This window comes from Peromyscus leucopus, chromosome 22 (genome assembly GCF_004664715.2).
Source record: "Peromyscus leucopus breed LL Stock chromosome 22, UCI_PerLeu_2.1, whole genome shotgun sequence".
Classification (NCBI taxonomy): domain Eukaryota; kingdom Metazoa; phylum Chordata; class Mammalia; order Rodentia; family Cricetidae; genus Peromyscus; species Peromyscus leucopus.
In genome coordinates this window covers 1,191,112-1,208,905 of record NC_051081.1, presented here as the reverse complement: position 1 = coordinate 1,208,905, position 17,794 = coordinate 1,191,112, and the positions used below count along the sequence as shown (strand labels likewise).

Genomic DNA, 17,794 nt, shown 5'->3' with positions numbered 1-17,794 from the left:
CCGGCAGAAAAGAACTGTTCTTCCTGAGAAATGTGAGAGCACTTTAATCAAATTATCTCTGGGGGCCCTGCCTGGGGGCCCTGCTATCTACACACAAGCCCATCTCCCAGCCCTCCCCTGCCCCGGCCCAGCCTGGGCTCCGCAGGGGTGACCCCAGGCAGGCAGCGGCTGGCCTCTTCCAGAGGAACAGGCCACGACGACAGTGCAGTTGAGTCCTTGGCCCCCGCCCAGGCTGGGGGCAGCAGCCACGGTCAGTGCTGGGTCAGACACTGAGAGGCGTTTTCCAAGGTCAGGTTAGCCAGGTGCGGTGGCTCCAGACACTTTATGGTCGGTGAAAGGCTTGAGGGGAGAGGAGGGGGTGCCTTGAGCCCGCTGTCTGCCCCCCATGCTCCCACCTCCCTTCCCAGGCTGCCTTCCGTGACCTATTACTATAGCCCAGGCTGGCCCGCTAATTGAGCTCTTCCTGCCTCAGAGGCCTCCTGGAAGGCTGGGATTATATGTATGCACCCAGTCGCTGCCTGTTCTTAAGTCCTAAAGAGTGCTAGGGGGTCATCCCCCTCCCCAAGCCCCACAGGGACAGGCCTTAATAGGGTCTGGCAGGGTCTGTGGCAAAGAGGTCACTTGACGTTGGGGTGCTGTGCTCTCCCAGGCCACCCGACAGCGTCATTCCCCAGGTCACTCACAAGGCGGGGATGGTTCTGCACATCCAAGGCAAGGCCGCGGAGGAGGAGAGCGCGGTTCATGCGGTGGCCACACAGGGGGATGGGATTACAGACGTCCAGCGTGCCCGCAGGCACCGCCCTGCCCGGCATGCCCTCCCCAAGACCTCAGCCCCATCCCTCAACTCCCCCACCCCCCATGGAAGGCCCGTCTTACCTCCTGCCTACATCCTGACTGAAATAGAATGGGGCCCCAGTCAGACCCTCCAGGTCTGCCACCAACTCAGGGCAGCCCTGCCTGGGCTTCAAGAAGACCCTTCAGCCAGAATGGTCTGCCCCCTTCCTCCAGCTGGAGACCCCTTGACGGGGCAGGGAGCCAGGTCCTCCTGGGCCTCTGTAAGCTTCGAGACCTCACCGTAAGGTGTGCGCACACGCACACTGTCTCGGATAAAGCTGGAGATGGATTCGAGCAGGAACTTACTGGTGCCAGGCATGTCTACAACGACAATTTGTTTGGAGTCAGGGGACCAAGTGGCCTGCCTTTGCGTCCCCTCTCTGAGTCCTGGTGCCCAAGAAACCCCGGCTCACATGTAACTCAGAAGACCCTGTACAGCTGACTGCCACTGTGCCGATGACCTGGGGGGACACAGGGCTTGCTTGCCGGTGGGCTATCGCCGAGGCCCAGAACCCCTTGCTGCCCGGGTGACGATCCCAGGACCCCAGGGGCGGTGGGGTAGGTGGCTGAGCCATACTTGCAGTAATAGCCAAAGCAGATGACGTGCGAGTCTGTGCAGTTACTGCAGGAGATGGTCTCATACTGGAAGATGCCTGCAATACACGAGAGGCAGCCAGGCTTCCCCGGGCCCCCCAGCCTGGGCCCCGCCACTGCGGCCCTCAGCCTGGACCACGGGTCACTTACCACAGTGACGCTGACAGTCGATGCGGCCTGGGGGGAGGGGGGGACACAACAGGACAGTGTCTTCTGACAAGGCCCAGAGCTCAAGACCTGTCCCTGAGCCCCACTTCTGTTTCTGTAGCCCAGGCTAGCCCGGCATGGAGAAGGCAGGCCAAGCTGACTTGGAACTTGTGGCAATCAATCCTCTTGCCTCATTCCCTCATTCCGGAGTGCTACGATCACAGGCATGCGCCACATGTGTTTCACGAAAATGAGAAGGGGGCCTCTGGGAGGCCCCCAGTGCAAGACAGAGCTAACCGAGGGGAAGTTCGGTTACACTGCTCCCGGTGTTACCGGGACACTGGTGTGATAGATGTGACGACGGGGTGATGGGTGTGCTGGTGAAGGGCCTCCTGCAGAGCCGCTCCCTGACCCCGTCTCCAGCCCCCAGCCCCTCAGTGCCTGCGGCTATGGGCACTGCGCCCCTCTGGAGCCCGCTGCTCACTCTCTATGATGGCGTTCTGGATGAGGCGCACTTGCTCCCGGAAGATGGCCCGCAGCTCATTGGGGAAATACCCTGATGTGGGAGTCACAGCAGAGTGGTCACGCTCGGGTGCCCGGTGGCCCCCACCGGCCCGCCTCAGTTTCCCTTCTTTACCTGGGAAGTACATCTTCCCCTGGTACAGCTGGTCCATCCTCTGGTACACGGCTCCTGCCACTTGCTCCAGCTTCTCCCGGGCTGAGGGCGGGGGGGGAGAGGAAGCAGATGAGCTGCCCAGCCCGGGGCCCCGGCTGCTCGTCTCCGGACCCTGGGATGGGCTCCGCCGCTCACTGATCTCGGCGGGGATGGCCAGGTGTAGCTCCTTCATCGTGTTCTGGCTCCACTCGGTGAGCAGCACTCCCGACACGGGGATGTCGCCCACCCACCAGGACTTAAGGTTCACGTGGTGGCGGTAGAAGGAGAACTTCTCCGAGAATTTGGGATCACAGTGCAGGCAGCCCCGGGCCAGCGCCGCTGTCATGCCCAGGCACAGCAGCCACGCCATGGCCTGGCCCGGCCCGCAGTGCCCATCCATCGGCGCCGCCAGCGCCGCGCCCTCCAGCCGCGCACCAACCAACGGCGCCGCCCGCGCCACGCCCCGTCACGCCGCACCAGCCAACGGCGCGCGCCCTGGACCCGGGCCGCGCCATCCCCGCCCGCGGCCCGGCCCGGCCTCCGGCCCTGGCCCCGCCCCACCCCAGAGATGGCTCCGCCCACGATCCTGGGTGTGTCCGGTGGATGGCTCCGCCCCCGCCTGGCCCCGTCCCTATCAGACATCGGTCCCAGGCCTGGTCCCGCCCACAGGCCTGGTCCCGCCCTACGGGTGGCTCCGCCTCCTGCCTGGCCTGTTCCAATTAGACTCAGGTCCCAGGGCTGGCTCCGCCCCCGGATCCGTGGCTCCTCCCTAGTTCTGTCCCCGCCCCTGTTACAATTGGCAATTGGTAATGCCAGTCTGCCTCCGGGTTCCCCGCCCGTATTGGCTCCGCCTCACGCATGCGCCGAGGACGGGCGCCAGTTCCAGAGCCGGAGCCGCCGGGCTCGGCCCGCCCCTCCACCGCCGGGCTCGGCCCCGCCCCTCCACCGCCGGGCTCCAGCCAATGAGCAGCGCCTGTCCTAGTCTCCGGGGGCCCTGAGTGCCCGCCTTTCATACGGGACCTCGGGAGCCACGCCTCCATCCGGGCCCTGTCCCTTTAAGGGAAGTGGATCCGGGCCGCGGGCGCGGCCGGCGTGCGGCGTGTCCCTGCGCGGGCGCGGCTCGGGGCGCGGCGAGGCGGGAGGCGGCTCCAGACCGCGGCGGTGCGCAGGCGGCCAGGTGGGTCCTCGGAGCGCGTGGGCGGGCGGCGGGACCCCATCCCCCGGGATGACAGTGTCCGGTGTCAGCCCCCCGACGCCGGGGCCAAGGCGGGAGGTGGGGACCCGCCTGTCAAAAGGAGCATCCGCGGGCCGCCAGGACCCTGCCCGTCGGGACGGGGAAAGTGAGCGCCGGGGTCCCCGCTTCCGGTGTTTGAGGCCTCGGGTAGCCCAGGCTGGCCTTCAGCTGCCGCATCGGACCCCCCCTCACCTCCCGCCTGACTCGGTTCTTGGAAACGGTCACGTTCCCGAGTACGAATTCGTGGAAGGTATGGGGCTCTCTTGCTCGGGGATGAAGCGTTTGCCTTGTGTCTGTAAAGCCCTGGTTCCATCCCCACTACCATCTCTTACCACACCCCGGCCAAAAAAGGACGGACAGGGGAGATTGAAAAACAGATCACAGGAAGTTAACTTCGGTGGCAGTTTCCTCTTTTTTTAGTTTTCTTGAGACAGGGTCTCACTATTCACCCAGGCTGTCCTGGAACTCACAGAGATCAGCCTGCCTCTGCCTCCTGAATACTGGGATTCAAGGCGTGCGCCAATACCTTTTCCTTTCCAATACCGCTCCTCCTCCCTCCTTCCTTCCCTAGGCCTACATTCAAAGCCAAGGGTTGGTGTAGTGTGAGGCGTGGCAAAGGCCCTTTCTACATATTCCAGAGCCCACCTGGATCCTTGTGGTTTTTTGGTTTCTGATTTAGGATGGGGGCACTGGACAGTGGCATGCCTAGTCTCAGGTTCCTTCCACGCCTTCTCCAGTCTTTCCTGGAGATCATAAAACCTTAGAGGCTCCTGGTAGCCCTGTTCCTAGGCATCCTGAAGGCTGAAGCCTCCCATGCAACCCGGGGACGGTAAGGACTCTCCTCTCTAGTCCATGCTTCCTTCAGCATGGAGGCACCCATGAGTAGTTTTGGAAGTGAGGGAGCTCAGAGAGGTAATAGTTGGGGACAGCAGGATGTAGAAGAGAGACCATAGACTTAGCTATTGACAAGGGCAGGAGCAGGGAAGCTGAGAGACACCTCTCTGAGGACTTCCCGTGTCCTGTCCCGGGCACCTTACTAGGACTCATTGACCAACCTCCTGATTATATCGCGGTGATAAGGCCTGAGACTTCCGCCCCAGGCTCCTAGACGACTCTCATTTCTCCACCTTGATGCACAACAATTTCATTTAAGACCAAGGCCAGCCTGGGCAACTCAGTAAAACTTTATTTCAAAAAGAGCAAAAGGAGCCAGGGTGGTGGTGGTGGTGGCGGCGGCGGCGGCAGCGGCGCAGGCCTTTAATCCCAGCACTAGGGAGGCAGAGGCAGGGGGATCTCTGAGTTGGAGGCCAGCCTGGTCTACAACAGCCTTGTCTATGTATCCTGCATAATGGGCGTTAACAGCTTAGATGCAAGATTGTATCTGTAGCGAACTTCTGCCCTCCAGGGTTCTCCCATTGTGCTTTAAGCCTGTCTGTATTCAAGACCTCCTCCCTCCTTCAATAAAGGACATTCCGCATTAAAAAAAAACAAGAAACTGGGGCATGGTTAGGCCTAGAATCCCTCAGTGAGGAGCTGGGGGTGTGGTCAGGGTGGAGCCCCGGCCAAAATCCCCCAGTGAGGGGCGGGGTTAGGGGGGCCGGCCATAATCCCCAGTGAGGGGCTGGGGGCGTGGTCAGGGTGGAGCCCCGCCTAGAATCCCCAGTGAGGGGCTGGGGGCGTGGTCAGGGCGGAGCCCCGGCCAGAATCCCCCAGTGAGGCCTTGGGGGCGTGGTCAGGGTGGAGCCCCGCCTAGAATCCCCCAGTGAGGCCTTGGGGGCGTGGTCGGGGTGGAGCCCCGCCTAGAATCCCCAGTGAGGGCTGGGGGCGTGGTCGGGGTGGAGCCCCGGCTAGAATCCCCAGTGAGGCCTTGGGGGCGTGGTCAGGGTGGGGCCCCGCCTAGAATCCCCCAGTGAGGGGCTGGGGGCGTGGTCAGGGTGGGGCCCGCCTAGAATCCCCCAGTGAGGGGCTGGGGGCGTGGTCAGGGTGGAGCCCCGCCTAGAATCCCCCAGTGAGGGGCTGGGGGCGTGGCTCAGCAGAAGAACATTAATTTAGGATATCCAAGGGCCTGGCTTCATCGCCAGTATTAGATGGAGAAAAAGATGAGCACAGCCCCAAGGTAGAATTAATTTTTCAATGTTAGGATGGTGTGAAAGTGACACAAACATGATGTGAACCTCATCTGTCCCGGAGCAGTGACATGAAGCAGATGCCACCAGTCAGATCTTATGTCAGACTGATACCAGGACGACACTGCAGGGCACCATGTGGCTGTGGTGATGTTCTTTGGGTTCTGTGGATGACATGCCTTTCGACATAGGAGATACACATATGTATATGGTGGAGTGTGTGTGTGTGTGTGTGTGTGTTTGTGTACGCTCACGAGCACCACCTGCCTACAAGAGCCCCAGGAAGTCAAAGGGGGGTCTTGTGCCCTGGGACTTGAGTCACAGCAGTTGTGAGCTGCCATGTGAGTGCAGGGAACCGAACCCCAGCCCTATGCAAGATCAGTAAGTGCTCTGAAGGGGGCGCCATCGCTTCAGCTTTTATCTTTTAATTTTTATTTATGTTGAAGTAGGACTTGCTGTGTACACATTCGTTATTCCCTCGGTTGCTCAGGCGAGTGTCAAACTCAGCAGTTGTCCTGCCTCTTTCTCCCAAGCTAGAACCGCAGGTGTGGGTATCCAGGATTAGTGGGTTTATTGGGCAGAATCACACTGTAAATCAGAACATCCGGATGTTACTGTACATTCCATCCCTCCTGCTTTTTCTCTCTCTTTTATAAGGCAACCAGAAAGTTTGAAACTACGTATTGGCTCTCATGGAGTTCTAGAGGTTTCCATGACATTTATTCCATCAGCAAATGTGTGGTGAATAGCTCCTTTTGAGGGTAGGTTGTGACAGGGTTTCCCTGTGCAGCCCTGGCTGTCCTGGATCTCGCTCTGTAGCCCAGGCTGGCCTCGAACTCACAAATCTCCTGCCTCTGCTTCCCAGTGCTGGCTTGGGCATGTAATCATTATTTTTAAAGGGTGGCATATTGCTGTGTGGTCTGGCTTGGCCCAGAGCTCTCATTCAAGCAGACCTCCTGCCTCAACCCCCTGAGGAGCTGGGAACAAAAGCTGCACACTGGAACGCAGACATGATGGAGTTCACTGTGACTGGAGCAGAGCCTCTTGCCAAGTGACTGAGTGGCCAGGAGCTCACACCGTGGCCCCGGCCGACCTGAACTCCCCATCCTCCTGCCTCAGCTCTGCTGCCGTGGCAGCAGCATTTTGGGTTCATGGTGTAAGTGACTGGAGTGTAGGGTCTGGCTCCACAGTGACCTGTGTGTCTGTGGCCTCACGGGGAGGGCGCTGGGGTCTGCGGCTGGAGTTTAATCACGCCTCCTCCCCCGGGGCAGCAATGGGGAGGGCCTTGGTCTGAACCTTAACGAAATCTGCATTTCTCCATCTATTGATTTATTAATTTGGTGGGAAGAGGTTAGAGGAGGGAGGAGTCTGGCCTCTCCTGCCGCGTGTTCCTGTGGACTCGGTTCCTCAGCCTGTGGCGGCGTCTTCACCCACAGAGCCAGCTCACTGGCCCTGCTTGAGTTCTCCTCCCCGGCTCCATGTTGGAACCCAAGACACGCTGTTCCTCATCTCCCAGGAAGCTTGCAGGCTGCCCTTCAGAGGCCAGGCGTGGTGGGGCAAGCCTGCCAGCCTAGCACTGGAGGTAGAGGCAGGAAGGTCAGGTTCACGGCCAGCCTGGGCTACACAAGCCCCGGAGTGCCAGTTCTTGACCGGGTGGGATGGCCCAGCTCATATGAACACTTCCTGCATGACCCCCCCCACTCCGAAAGTCCCTGTGGGTCATCTCTCCAGTCAGCGTCCCCTGCGGTGGGAATCCCCTCCACTCAGAAAGTGGGGTTCCAGCAAGGGAAGTTCCTGGAAATCCCCGCAGCTGGGAATAGATCTGGATTTCCCAGAATGCCCAACTTGAAGGTTCTTTTTTTTTTTTTTTTTTTTTTTTTTGGTTTTTCGAGACAGGGTTTCTCTGTGTAGCTTTGCGCCTTTCCTGGAACTCACTTGGTAGCCCAGTCTGGCCTCGAACTCACAGAGATCCACCTGGCTCTGCCTTCCGAATGCTGGGATTAAAGGCGTGCGCCACCACCGCCCGGCCTAACTTGAAGGTTCTTAACCAGAAAGGGCAAAACCTGTCCGAACAGGAGGATTCTGTGCAGCGTTGCTGAGGATCATCCTCCGGTTGGTTCCTCCTCCTTTTCCCCTTTTTACCCCAGTGGAACTGGGATGTGGAATCCTGAACACTTGCCAGCCACACACTTACCCCCGACCACGCCCCCAGCCCCTCACTGGGGATTCTGGGCGGGGCTCCACCCTGACCACGCCCCCAGCCCCTCACTGGGGATTCTAGGCGGGGCTCCACCTGACCACGCCCCCAGCCCTCACTGGGGATTCTGGGCGGGGCTCCACCCTGACCACGCCCCCAGCCCCTCACTGGGGATTCTGGGCGGGGCTCCACCCTGACCACGCCCCCAGCCCCTCACTGGGGATTCTGGGCGGGGCCCCACCCTGACCACGCCCCCAGCCCCTCAATGGGGATTCTAGGCGGGGCTCCACCCTGACCACGCCCCCAGCCCCTCACTGGGGATTCTAGGCGGGGCTCCACCCTGACCACGCCCCCAGCCCCTCACTGGGGATTCTAGGCGGGGCTCCACCCTGACCACGCCCTCAGCCCCCCACTGGGGAATTCTAGGCGGGGCTCCACCCTGACCACGCCCCCAGCCCTCACAGGGGGGATTCCAGACTGGGGCTCCACCCCTGAGCCGAGTCCCCAGCCCTGGTTTACCTTTTGATTATTTGAAGATACATTTTTTCTTTCTGTGTTTAGATCAGAAAACCGGAGTGTACACAATTATAAACAATCCTAAATAAACACTAGGAAAGATAAGTTCTGGCCTAGCCTGGGCTATACTTTGAGACCTCATCTCAAAAACAAAAGAGAGTTGACCCTAGTTTCTCCATCTGCAAAATAGTCCTGTGGCTGCTGCCCTGCCAGAAATGGTCATTTTGATAGAAGTCTCCGTCTAGGGCTCCAGCCTGTGTCGGGTGCAACACCCAAAACCTGAAAATTAAGGGTTCTGAATCAAGGTGTTGAGGCAGGGCCTTCAGAGCAACTTGTGCTATAGAGAGCAAGACTCTAAGAAAAGGAAATGTGGACTGACCTGGTGGAAAGCACTGGCCTCCCTCCATGGGCTCCACCCCAGCCCCCCATTACCCAGCACTCAGAAGTGGAGGTAGGAGGCCGGGTGGTGTAGCGCACACCTTTAATCCCAGCACTCGGGAGGCAGAGGCAGGCAGATCTCTGTGAGTTCGAGGCCAGCCTGGGCTACAGAGCGAGTTCCAGGACAGGTGCAAAGCTACACAGAGAAACCCTGTCTCGAAAAACCAAAAAAAAAAAAGTGGAGGTAGGAAAGTCATGAGTTTCACGTCACCTTTGGTTACACAATGAGCTCGGGTCCAGCCTGGGCTACATGAGACCTTGTCTTAAAAAAAAAAAAAAAAGAGAGAGAGAGAGAGAAAAGTAAAAAAGGAATTGTTTGGAGACTGGGGGGATGGCCAGCAGTTACGGGGTGCGTGCTCTGCCGCCAGCATGCTGGCTCTGTGGTCCCCTCACAGTGAGGTTTGGAAATGTGTCAGTGAGTAGAATCAAAACACAAGGTGGAGGGCAGAGGCCTCACTTCCGCTTTGTTTTGTCTGTTGGGGTGCTGGGTGTGAACCCCGAGACTCAGGCCCTGCCCACCAAGCTGCATGCCTAGCCCTGACGTGACCCTTTCTGGGTGGCGGTGGCCCTGAGACCCTGCCAGAGGCCGGCACTGCACACTGAGCACGCTCATGGAACCAGCTCAGGCCCCGTCCCCAAGGCAATGGCAGGATGTGGAAACCTCCGGAAGGAAGTGGGTGACCCAGGGCTCCTGAGCCCTGTGCCCTGCCCTGGGAGGGGTCAGAGCCTTGTTGCCTAGTACTCTGTTTTCTTGTTTTCAGAAAGGGAGGAAGAGGAGCCTTATCTACCTCGCGTCCTTCTAGAAGGTTCTGACTGTCGTGTCTTGTTCATCAGTGGGACGACGACCTGGAGAAGACGACCCTGAGGAGCTCGTGTCCAGTTCTGAGCAGCTGTTGGAAGTCACTAAGAGGACCGGAGAGGAGGTGCCCAGACGGTGACTGGAACTGGGCGGGGGGTGATGGCCAGCCTAGGTCTCTGTGCCGGAGAAAGTCTGTTTCTGACAGAAAGGACTCTATCCATCCCCAGATTTTCTAGAAAACATTTGCTTCTCCCTTAAAAAAAAAAACCCCGCTTTTTAAGAGGACGCAGACGTGACGGGACTACGAAAGATCCCTGCCGCTTCAGTTTCTGGAACAACCTTGTGTAGTACAGTAGACACAGTGGAAAGTGTAGAAAAGGGCCACAGCAGGCTGGCATGATGGGATCAGCCCAGCCAGTGGGATGCTGAAGAGAGGGTGGAGATTTCAGGGTTACCCTGAGCTACTCCATGAGTTCAAAGCCAGCCCAGGCAACTTAATGACCATGTTTCAAAATAGAATCTAAGAACCAGACAAGTGAGAGAAGCTTTCAGAGCCTTGTTGGTCTAGGCCTCCGGAAGGATCGTCCCCTTTGAGGTGGAGAGACTTTCCTGAGAGGGTTGTCCCTTCCCAAAGTGCCTTTAGGCCAAACCCAGAGCTGGAGTCACACAGAGGCAGGCAGTGGGGAGGGCCCTTCATGCCTCCCCATGGTGGCCCCTGCTCCTGCTTGTCCCAGCGTGGTGACAGCATTAGAGGGGAGCCCCAGAATTGTCCCAAGGAAAACCCTGAGGCAGACAGACAGACAGACAGACAGACAGCCACAAGCAGGTGGTAGCCGGCCAAGCTCCCCTCAGCACAACCAGAGGCAAGGCGTGACCCAGGGGGCCTGCTCAGGGCAGCCAGCCTGGTCCCAGGTGCAGCCACTGTGCCTACCATCTCTGGTAAACTGAGGCTTGTCCAGTGAGCATGTACAATGAGTTTAGATGGCAGACTGTCCGGATGTGGGCAGGCAGCCTGAGGGGGTGCCGAGCAGGTAACAGTCGCCGTGGAGGGATGCGGGCACCCCTGCCCTCCAGACTGCGGTGGGAATGGGCCCCGCGGGTCAGGGAGGCTGGTGCAGGCAGATGACCAGGAACGCAAGGCCAACCTGGGCTGCAGAAACAGAAAGGGCCCTGACTCAGAAACAGAAAACAGAGCTGGCGGCTTCTCTAATTGCCGGTCTGTGTGGGGAGGTGGGGGGGGGCTGAGGTAGGAGTGGGGGAAACCCAGGCCTGGAGGCCCTAGATTGCAGCGTGTGCGTGCTCAAGGCTCCTGACACTCAGCCCCTCAATCCCCTGTCACTGTCCCCCAGGGCTCCTCCCACAGGCTGTGGTGCCGAACCAGCCAGCTTCCCCAGCTGGGTAGCACCCAGGGTACAGTGGGTGAGGTACCAAGGACGCTTCCTCTGCCTCTGCCATGATGCCCCACAGAGGAGCACGGCCCGGGGCCACTGTGCCATGAGAGCCTCAGGGGAACTGCAGTGGAGGTGGCATTTCCTCAGAAGGTGGCTGTGAGTGCACAGTGCCTAGTCAGGTGTGAACCAGCAAGTTCCCACACAGAGGTCGGGGTGGGGACATGGGGAACAGATGCTTTGGGGGAAGTTGGGACCTATCTAGCATTCACAGACTCCTGCCTCCAGGGTACCACAGCCTCCAGGGTACCACTGCCTTGACTGGTGTCCCTGGTGACTCCCACATGGGCTCACCATGGGACAAATCATCAACCTCTACTTTGTTTTTATTTATTTATTTTGAGTGGTCTCACTATGTAGACCAGGCTGGCCTGTAGCTCACTATGTAGCCCAGGCTGGCCTGCAGCTGAGGATGACCTTGAATTCCTGATTCTCCTGCCTCCACCTCCTGTGTGCTGGGATGGTGGACATGAACCACCACGCTCAGTTTATACCCTCTTACTCTCTAGATTCCCATAGCCACGTGGCCTCTCAGGTCCTATTCTGAATGGTGGAGCTGACCCAGCCGAGGCGCAGGGAACCAGTCCTGGCTTCTCCCTTGCTGGTGTGCTGAGCGCTGAGCCCCTGGGCGCAGTTTTGTTGACGTCCTAATTCGTGTGTCCTGTGACTCAGTCACGGGTTTAAGGCACAGAAAGCAGGATTAAGGACAAGCTAAGTTGTACAGTCACCACCTCTCACTCCAGAACATTCCACCGCCCTATGAACTCTGATGTCCCTTTCCCCGTCCTCACACATCCACTCCTGTCTGTAAATTGGGGTCCCACGCTGTGGCCCCTTTTGTCTGGCCCACCACACTTAGGCATGTGTCAGCATCTCCTTCCTGTGCATGGTTCCGTAGTACTCCAGTGTGCATCGGCCAGGCTGGGGTCTGTCGCCCATCTGTGGGCCCCGGGCTGTTTGGGCTCCTGAGAGGCGTGCGTGCTGTGTGGCCGAGTGTCACAGCTCTGCACGGTGTAGGTGTGACTTAGTTCTGTGCGCTCTCCCGGAGGGCCCCGCAGGTCCACACGCTGGTTACAGGCCACATGACAGAGAAGGACCGAGCACTGATTAATGCTGAGTGTTGGGTACGCAGTCTGGCACCTGGCACCCAGCTCTCAGGAAGTGGAGGCAGAAGGACCAGTGACTCAAGGTCAGCCTCAGCTACATAGTGAGTTGGAGGCCAGCCTGGGCTACAAGCGACCTTGTCTCCAAAAAAAAACCACACAAGTTGTTTAGCTGAATGAGGTGGGGCTGCCTGTCTGGGGCGGGGCCGGCCCACCCCACGTGCCCCTCCCGCACCCCACGTGCCCCTCCCCCACCCACGTGCCCCTCCCCCACCCACGTGCCCCTCCCCCACCCCACAGCGCCCCTCGGTCTGTAGCTGTCTCTCCAGTTCCCAAGCACCCCTGTGTCATTTCGTGACCGCACCCGGAGTCCACCTCAGGCTATCGTCCCGAACGGCCTCACCTATCTCAGACAGTGGGGCGCAGTGGGTCGTCCGTCCTTGGCGCAGGCTGAGAACGAGGCTCCAGACTTGTGGGAGTCCTCGGTTCCGTCCCACTGGGGAAGAAAGGATTTGGTCATTGGCTGCCCAGCCGTTCCTCACATCTATACAGAACCCTCACAAGTCACATCCCAAGGTCCTGGGGACCCGATGGCTCCACCCGGAGGCCACACCACCTGTCTCTGTCACCTCCACAGGGTCCCCAGCCAGGGAAGAGCCTCTGAGGAGCCTGCCCCTTGGGTGAACCTCTTTCCCGCTGAAGGTCTGCAGGCCCGACCTTCGTTTCTGGAGCAGACTCTGTTTCAGAAAAGTCTCGGATTACCCAGGCCCAAGTCCTCGCCCCGCAGCCCGGGCTGGTCTGGAACTTGGGGCAGTCCTCCTGCCCCAGCCTCTTGGGTACTTGGATAATAAGTGTGCTACCCCGGCCTCCTGGCCATTTTTATGAGAACAGTTACTCTGTGGCGGGACTGGTGTAACGTAGCGATGCTCCCGCCCACCTCCCGAGAGCTGGGTGCATGCCTGTCGGGACCCAGCCCTAATGGTGTCCGCTCCTCTTCCAGGCCTCTGGGTGACCACACCATCCTGCTGTGGTCTCTGCTGCGCGTCCTGAGACACAGGTGCCACCAAGATGTCAAACCCGTTCCTGAAGCAAGTCTTCAACAAGGACAAAACTTTCCGGCCTAAGCGCAAGTTCGAGCCCGGCACGCAGCGCTTCGAGCTCCACAAGCGCGCGCAGGCGTCCCTGAACGCGGGGCTGGACCTGCGGCTGGCGGTGCAGCTGCCCCCGGGCGAGGACCTCAACGACTGGGTGGCCGTGCACGTGGTGGACTTCTTCAACCGTGTCAACCTCATCTACGGCACCATCAGCGACGGCTGCACCGAGCAGTCGTGCCCGGTCATGTCCGGGGGCCCCAGGTACGAGTACCGCTGGCAGGACGAGCAGCGCTTCCGGAAGCCCACGGCGCTCTCCGCGCCCCGCTACATGGACCTGCTCATGGACTGGATCGAGGTGCAGATTAACAACGAGGATATCTTCCCCACCAACGTCGGTGAGTCAGGGCCGTGCCCCGTGTCTGCTCACACCCGGGAGGGGCCAGCCATGCCAGGCCCCCCCATCTGCTCACACCCGGGAGGGGCCCGTCCTCGCCAGCCCCCCCCCCTGCTCACACCCGGGAGGGGCCCAGCCTCGCCAGGCCCCCCACATCTGCTCACACCCGGGAGGGGCCCAGCCTCGCCAGGGCCCCATGTCTGCTGGATCCACAATAGGGGCAGAAAGGGCCAGACAGGCTCAGCTGGCTTCATGGTCTGTGTGTGAATGAACACTTAGTATTGTGTGTGCATGCGGATGGGTCCCACATAATACGCAAGAGCCTGTGGAGGTTAGCAAAGGATTTGATCTCCGGCAGCTGGAGTTAGAGGGGCTTCTGAGCGGCCATCGTGGTGCTGAGGACTAGGCCTGCCCTCTGCGAGTGCTGTTAACCACTGGGCCTCTCTACGCTAGCACGATGAGTTGGTTGTTTTTGGGTTTTTCGAGACAGGGTTTCTCTGTGTAGCCCAGGCTGTCCTGGAACCCACTCTGTAAGCCAGGCTGGCCTAGAACTCACAGAGATCCTCCTGTCTCTGCCTCCCGAGTGCTGGGATTAAAGGTGTGTGCGCCACTGCCTGACCACACCTGGCTTTTTATTCACGTTTTATCGATCAGATCGTTTTGGGTTTTACTTTATTTTTTTATTTACTTATTTTATAAAGTATGGTCTCCCTGGTTGGCTCCAAACTCCCAGAGATCACCCTGCCCCTCCGTTCATCCTGAGTGCTGTGGTTACAGGCATGTGCCACCACACCTGGCTTTTACTCACACTTCAAAGTGTGTAGTTTAGCCTGGGTTGGGGACATGGCAGCAGGTTCTCTAGAGGGACGGAGCTGTTGGAGAGTCTCTGTCGATTTAGAAAGGGAGTTTATTCAGATGGCTCACGGGCTGTGTCCGGCTAGTCCACCAGTGACCGTCTCCTGGAAGAAAAGCCAAGAATCTAGTAGTTGTTCAGCTGCTCTCAGTCTGCACCGGAATCTGGGGGTGTGGGCTCCAACACCAGTGAAGAAGCCTCAGCCGCAGGGCAGATGAGCCGGCCAGCCAGAGCCGCAAGCGGGTGGGGAGCAAATGCTTCCTCCTTGTGTGGGCTGCCGCCGGAAGGTGTGGCCTGGGTTAGGGTCCAGTCAGGAGAGCCCCCCCCCCCAGCCCAGTGTGGTGGCGCACACCTTCAATGCCAGCACTCGGGAGGCAGAGGCAGGAGGATCTGTGAGTTCGAGGCCAGCCTGGTCTACAGAACGAGATCCAGGACAGCCAGGGCTGCACAGAGAAACTCTGTCTTAAAACAAAGAGGGCTGGGGGCTGGAGAGATGGCTCAGAGGTTAAGAGCACTGACTGTTCTTCCAGAGGACCTGAGTTCAGTTCCCAGCACCCACATGGTGGCTCACAACCATCTGTGATGAGATCTGGTGCCCTCTTCTGCTGTCATATATGCAGTATACATAATAAAAAATAAATAAAATAAAATAAAAAAAAAAACAACAAAGAGGGCTGGTGTGGTGGCCCCAGATTCCCAGGCTTCTCACCTGCTGAGTGTGTTTCCCAGTGCTGTGACTGTGCCTCCAACCACATGCTGGCCACAAGTGAAGTGCTGACCCGTGGTCCCCACAGCAGGCAGGAGGATCAGGAGGATCAGGAGGATCAGGAGTAACCCTTGATCTCCTGTGTATCCAGTTCGAGGCAGCCAGGCTCCCGGGAAAACAACAGTGGCAGAAAAATGATAAACACAGTAAAGTAAAGGTGCACATGTCACTTGGGGTCCACACTCAGCTCCTGGGCCAGCAGTAGTCCAGGTGTGTCAGGGTGCGTCCCTGCTGTGTCCTGGGAGCACACACCCGGCCTGTCCCACCTCGCTCTGAGGACACTGAGCCCCAGATGGACCAGGACACAGTCCGCTGGGGAGCCCCATTTAGTGACCCCTGGGACACTGGGGACACTGGCTGCCTTGACTGGGCCTGCGTCCTGGGTCACTCACAACGTCATAGAGTCACATGCTGGCGGTTGGTGTGCTCAGGACGGCACCGAGCCCGTGGAGTGAGGCGGTCAGCAGGGACCAGGCCCGGCACAGGGAAGGCTCCCGGCACAGAGCTGGAACTGCCCCCCCATGGAAGCTGAAGCTCGGCTCGGCAGGAAACTGGTCCCTGGGATGGGGGCGTTGGCTGTGTGACCTCACCTCAGGCTGGGCTGCCTGGACTGAGGTCGGGGTGGGGTCCCAGGCCAGCTGGTCCTGATGGTCCCCTCTCTGGCCCCTCTGCCCACCTCCAGGCACACCGTTCCCCAAGAACTTCCTGCAGGCGGTGCGCAAGATCCTGTCGCGGCTGTTCCGCGTGTTTGTGCACGTGTACATCCATCACTTCGACCGCATCGCGCAGATGGGCTCCGAGGCGCACGTCAACACCTGCTACAAGCATTTCTACTACTTCGTCACCGAGTTCAGCCTCATCGACCCCAAGGAGCTGGAGCCCCTGGTGAGCCCTGGGGGCGGGCACCCTCGCCTCCCGCCTGTTCTGGGGTGCCAGCCAGAGGGCGTCGTTAGTGTTGGGGTCACACACCAGGCAAGGAGGCAGTGTCATGGCTTTACTTGACGGCCATACATGTGTGGGGACCACAGGGCCTGGTACCCCCAGGACCTCTGCTGCCCACGCTGGCGGAGCTCACACACTGGATGCCCACGGCAGAGATCTCCCTGGCAGCCTGGCCCGTGTGCCTGCCCCCAGAACAGAAAGCCCCAGACTTTCTAGCTGACCACACCACGGAGGGTGTCACGTGCTCATCCCACTCCACATGGCTCACAGTGGGGTCTGGAACAGACCTTGGTGGGGAGGCTCCTGCTGCAGCTCCCCAGGACGGACGGCCTGTGCCCCCACCTGTTAGAGTCCAAGGCGTGGTTATTTATTGATCGACTGATTTTATTTTGGTTTGCTTTTTGGTTTTTTGATTTTTCGAAACAGGTTTTCTCTGTGTATCCCTGGCTATCCTGGCACTCACTCTGTAGACCAGGCTGGCCTCAAACTCACAGAGATCCTCCTGCCTCTGTTTCCCGAGTGCTGGGATTAAAAGCGTGCACCACCACCTTGATGATTTTGCTTTTTATATTTGTCTTTTTTATTATTTATTTTATTATTTTAAGTGCATTAATGTTTTGCCTGCACATATGTGTATGTGAGGGTGTCAGATCTTCAAGTTACAGATAGCTGTGAGCCGCCATGTTGGTGCTGGGAACTGAACTTGGGTCCTCTGGAGGCAGCTGGTGCTCCTGACTGTTAAGCCATCTCTCCCGCCCCATGCTTTCTTTAAATTGTATTTCATTTTGTTTATCTGGGTTATTATTTCTGTGTGAACGTGGCTGCCGTGACATGCACGGGAAGACCACGGGTCAAGCTGCGGCATCTGTTCTCGCCCTCCGCCATGCGGGACCTGGGGCTCAATCCCAGGTGTCAGGCTGGACCCCAAGCCCTGCTGACCCCTGAGCCGTCCTTTGTAGTTGTTTGTTTGGAGACAGCATATCACGTAGCCTAGGCTAGCCTGATCCCTCAATCCTCCTGCCTCCACCTCCCGAGTGCTGGGGTGACAGGTGGTCCCTCCCGCTGCCGACCTCTCTATTAAGCTGTGTGGCCCGTGTGGCCCGCGGCCACCTGCCCGGTCTCAGGTGGACTTGAGCCACAGCCCGTGCCCACGTGGCCCAAACCAGAGGCACAAGCTCTGTGTCTGCCACAGGGCCGCCCCACCCCGCACGCTGTCCAGGCCTTGCACCCTGTTCCCCTGTTCCCCAGTGTGTTCCCCTCGTGCCTCTGCCTTTGACATCTGCCTGGTCTCCACAGAAGGAGATGACCTCACGGATGTGTCACTGAGGCCAGCGGGGAAGTCCACGTCGGCTTTGTACAGCCTGTGACTCCGGAGCGTCGCCCCAGATGCCATCAGAAGAGCAGAGGGACCCTGGCTCCCCCTCCAGCTGACCTGTCCCCTGGCAGGGGCCTGAACTTGGATTCTGTGGCACGGTGTGCACCCACGGTGTGCACCGGGTTCACACTGTTTGTGCCAGAGCCTCCGGCAGGAGGCCGATCCGGAGCCATTGCCAACCACCCTTGACCCTCTCCATGTCTCTGCAGCCTTGCGCCATGGCCTTGGTGTGTGTGGCCTCAGCTCTGTCTTTCCACGTGGGCAGCTGTCGTCCCTCTG

At 59.2% G+C, this 17,794-nt stretch overlaps 2 protein-coding genes across 7 annotated transcripts; one reads left to right on the top strand and one right to left on the bottom strand.

Moving 5' to 3' along the window:
• Window positions 1-24: 24 nt before the first annotated feature.
• Window positions 25-2,741, bottom strand: Izumo4 (IZUMO family member 4). Of its 2 annotated transcripts, XM_028861199.2 has the most exons (10): window positions 2,387-2,741; window positions 2,213-2,293; window positions 2,060-2,131; window positions 1,579-1,605; window positions 1,412-1,487; window positions 1,248-1,295; window positions 1,141-1,155; window positions 877-894; window positions 684-698; window positions 25-339 (listed from the first exon to the last, which is right to left on the bottom strand). In XM_028861199.2, exons 1-10 carry the CDS (start codon window positions 2,628-2,630, stop codon window positions 252-254), a joined length of 684 nt encoding a protein of 227 aa, XP_028717032.1. In that variant the 5' UTR covers window positions 2,631-2,741; the 3' UTR covers window positions 25-251. The 2 variants fall into 2 exon arrangements, with proteins under 2 accessions (XP_028717032.1, XP_037054111.1); XM_037198216.1 differs by lacking the exon at window positions 1,248-1,295.
• Window positions 2,742-3,329: 588 nt separating this feature from the next.
• On the top strand, window positions 3,330-17,589 carry Mob3a (MOB kinase activator 3A). Of its 5 annotated transcripts, none has more exons than XM_028861197.2 (5): window positions 3,330-3,407; window positions 9,576-9,664; window positions 13,092-13,580; window positions 15,881-16,083; window positions 17,437-17,589. In XM_028861197.2, the coding sequence occupies exons 3-5, from the start codon at window positions 13,160-13,162 to the stop codon at window positions 17,464-17,466; spliced, it is 654 nt and encodes a 217-aa protein (XP_028717030.1). In that variant the 5' UTR covers window positions 3,330-3,407; window positions 9,576-9,664; window positions 13,092-13,159; the 3' UTR covers window positions 17,467-17,589. The 5 variants fall into 5 exon arrangements, with proteins under 5 accessions (XP_028717030.1, XP_028717029.1, XP_028717031.1 ...); XM_028861196.2 differs by having other exon boundaries at window positions 9,503-9,664; XM_028861198.2 differs by having other exon boundaries at window positions 9,503-9,675.
• The last annotated feature ends 205 nt before the right edge of the window (window positions 17,590-17,794 follow it).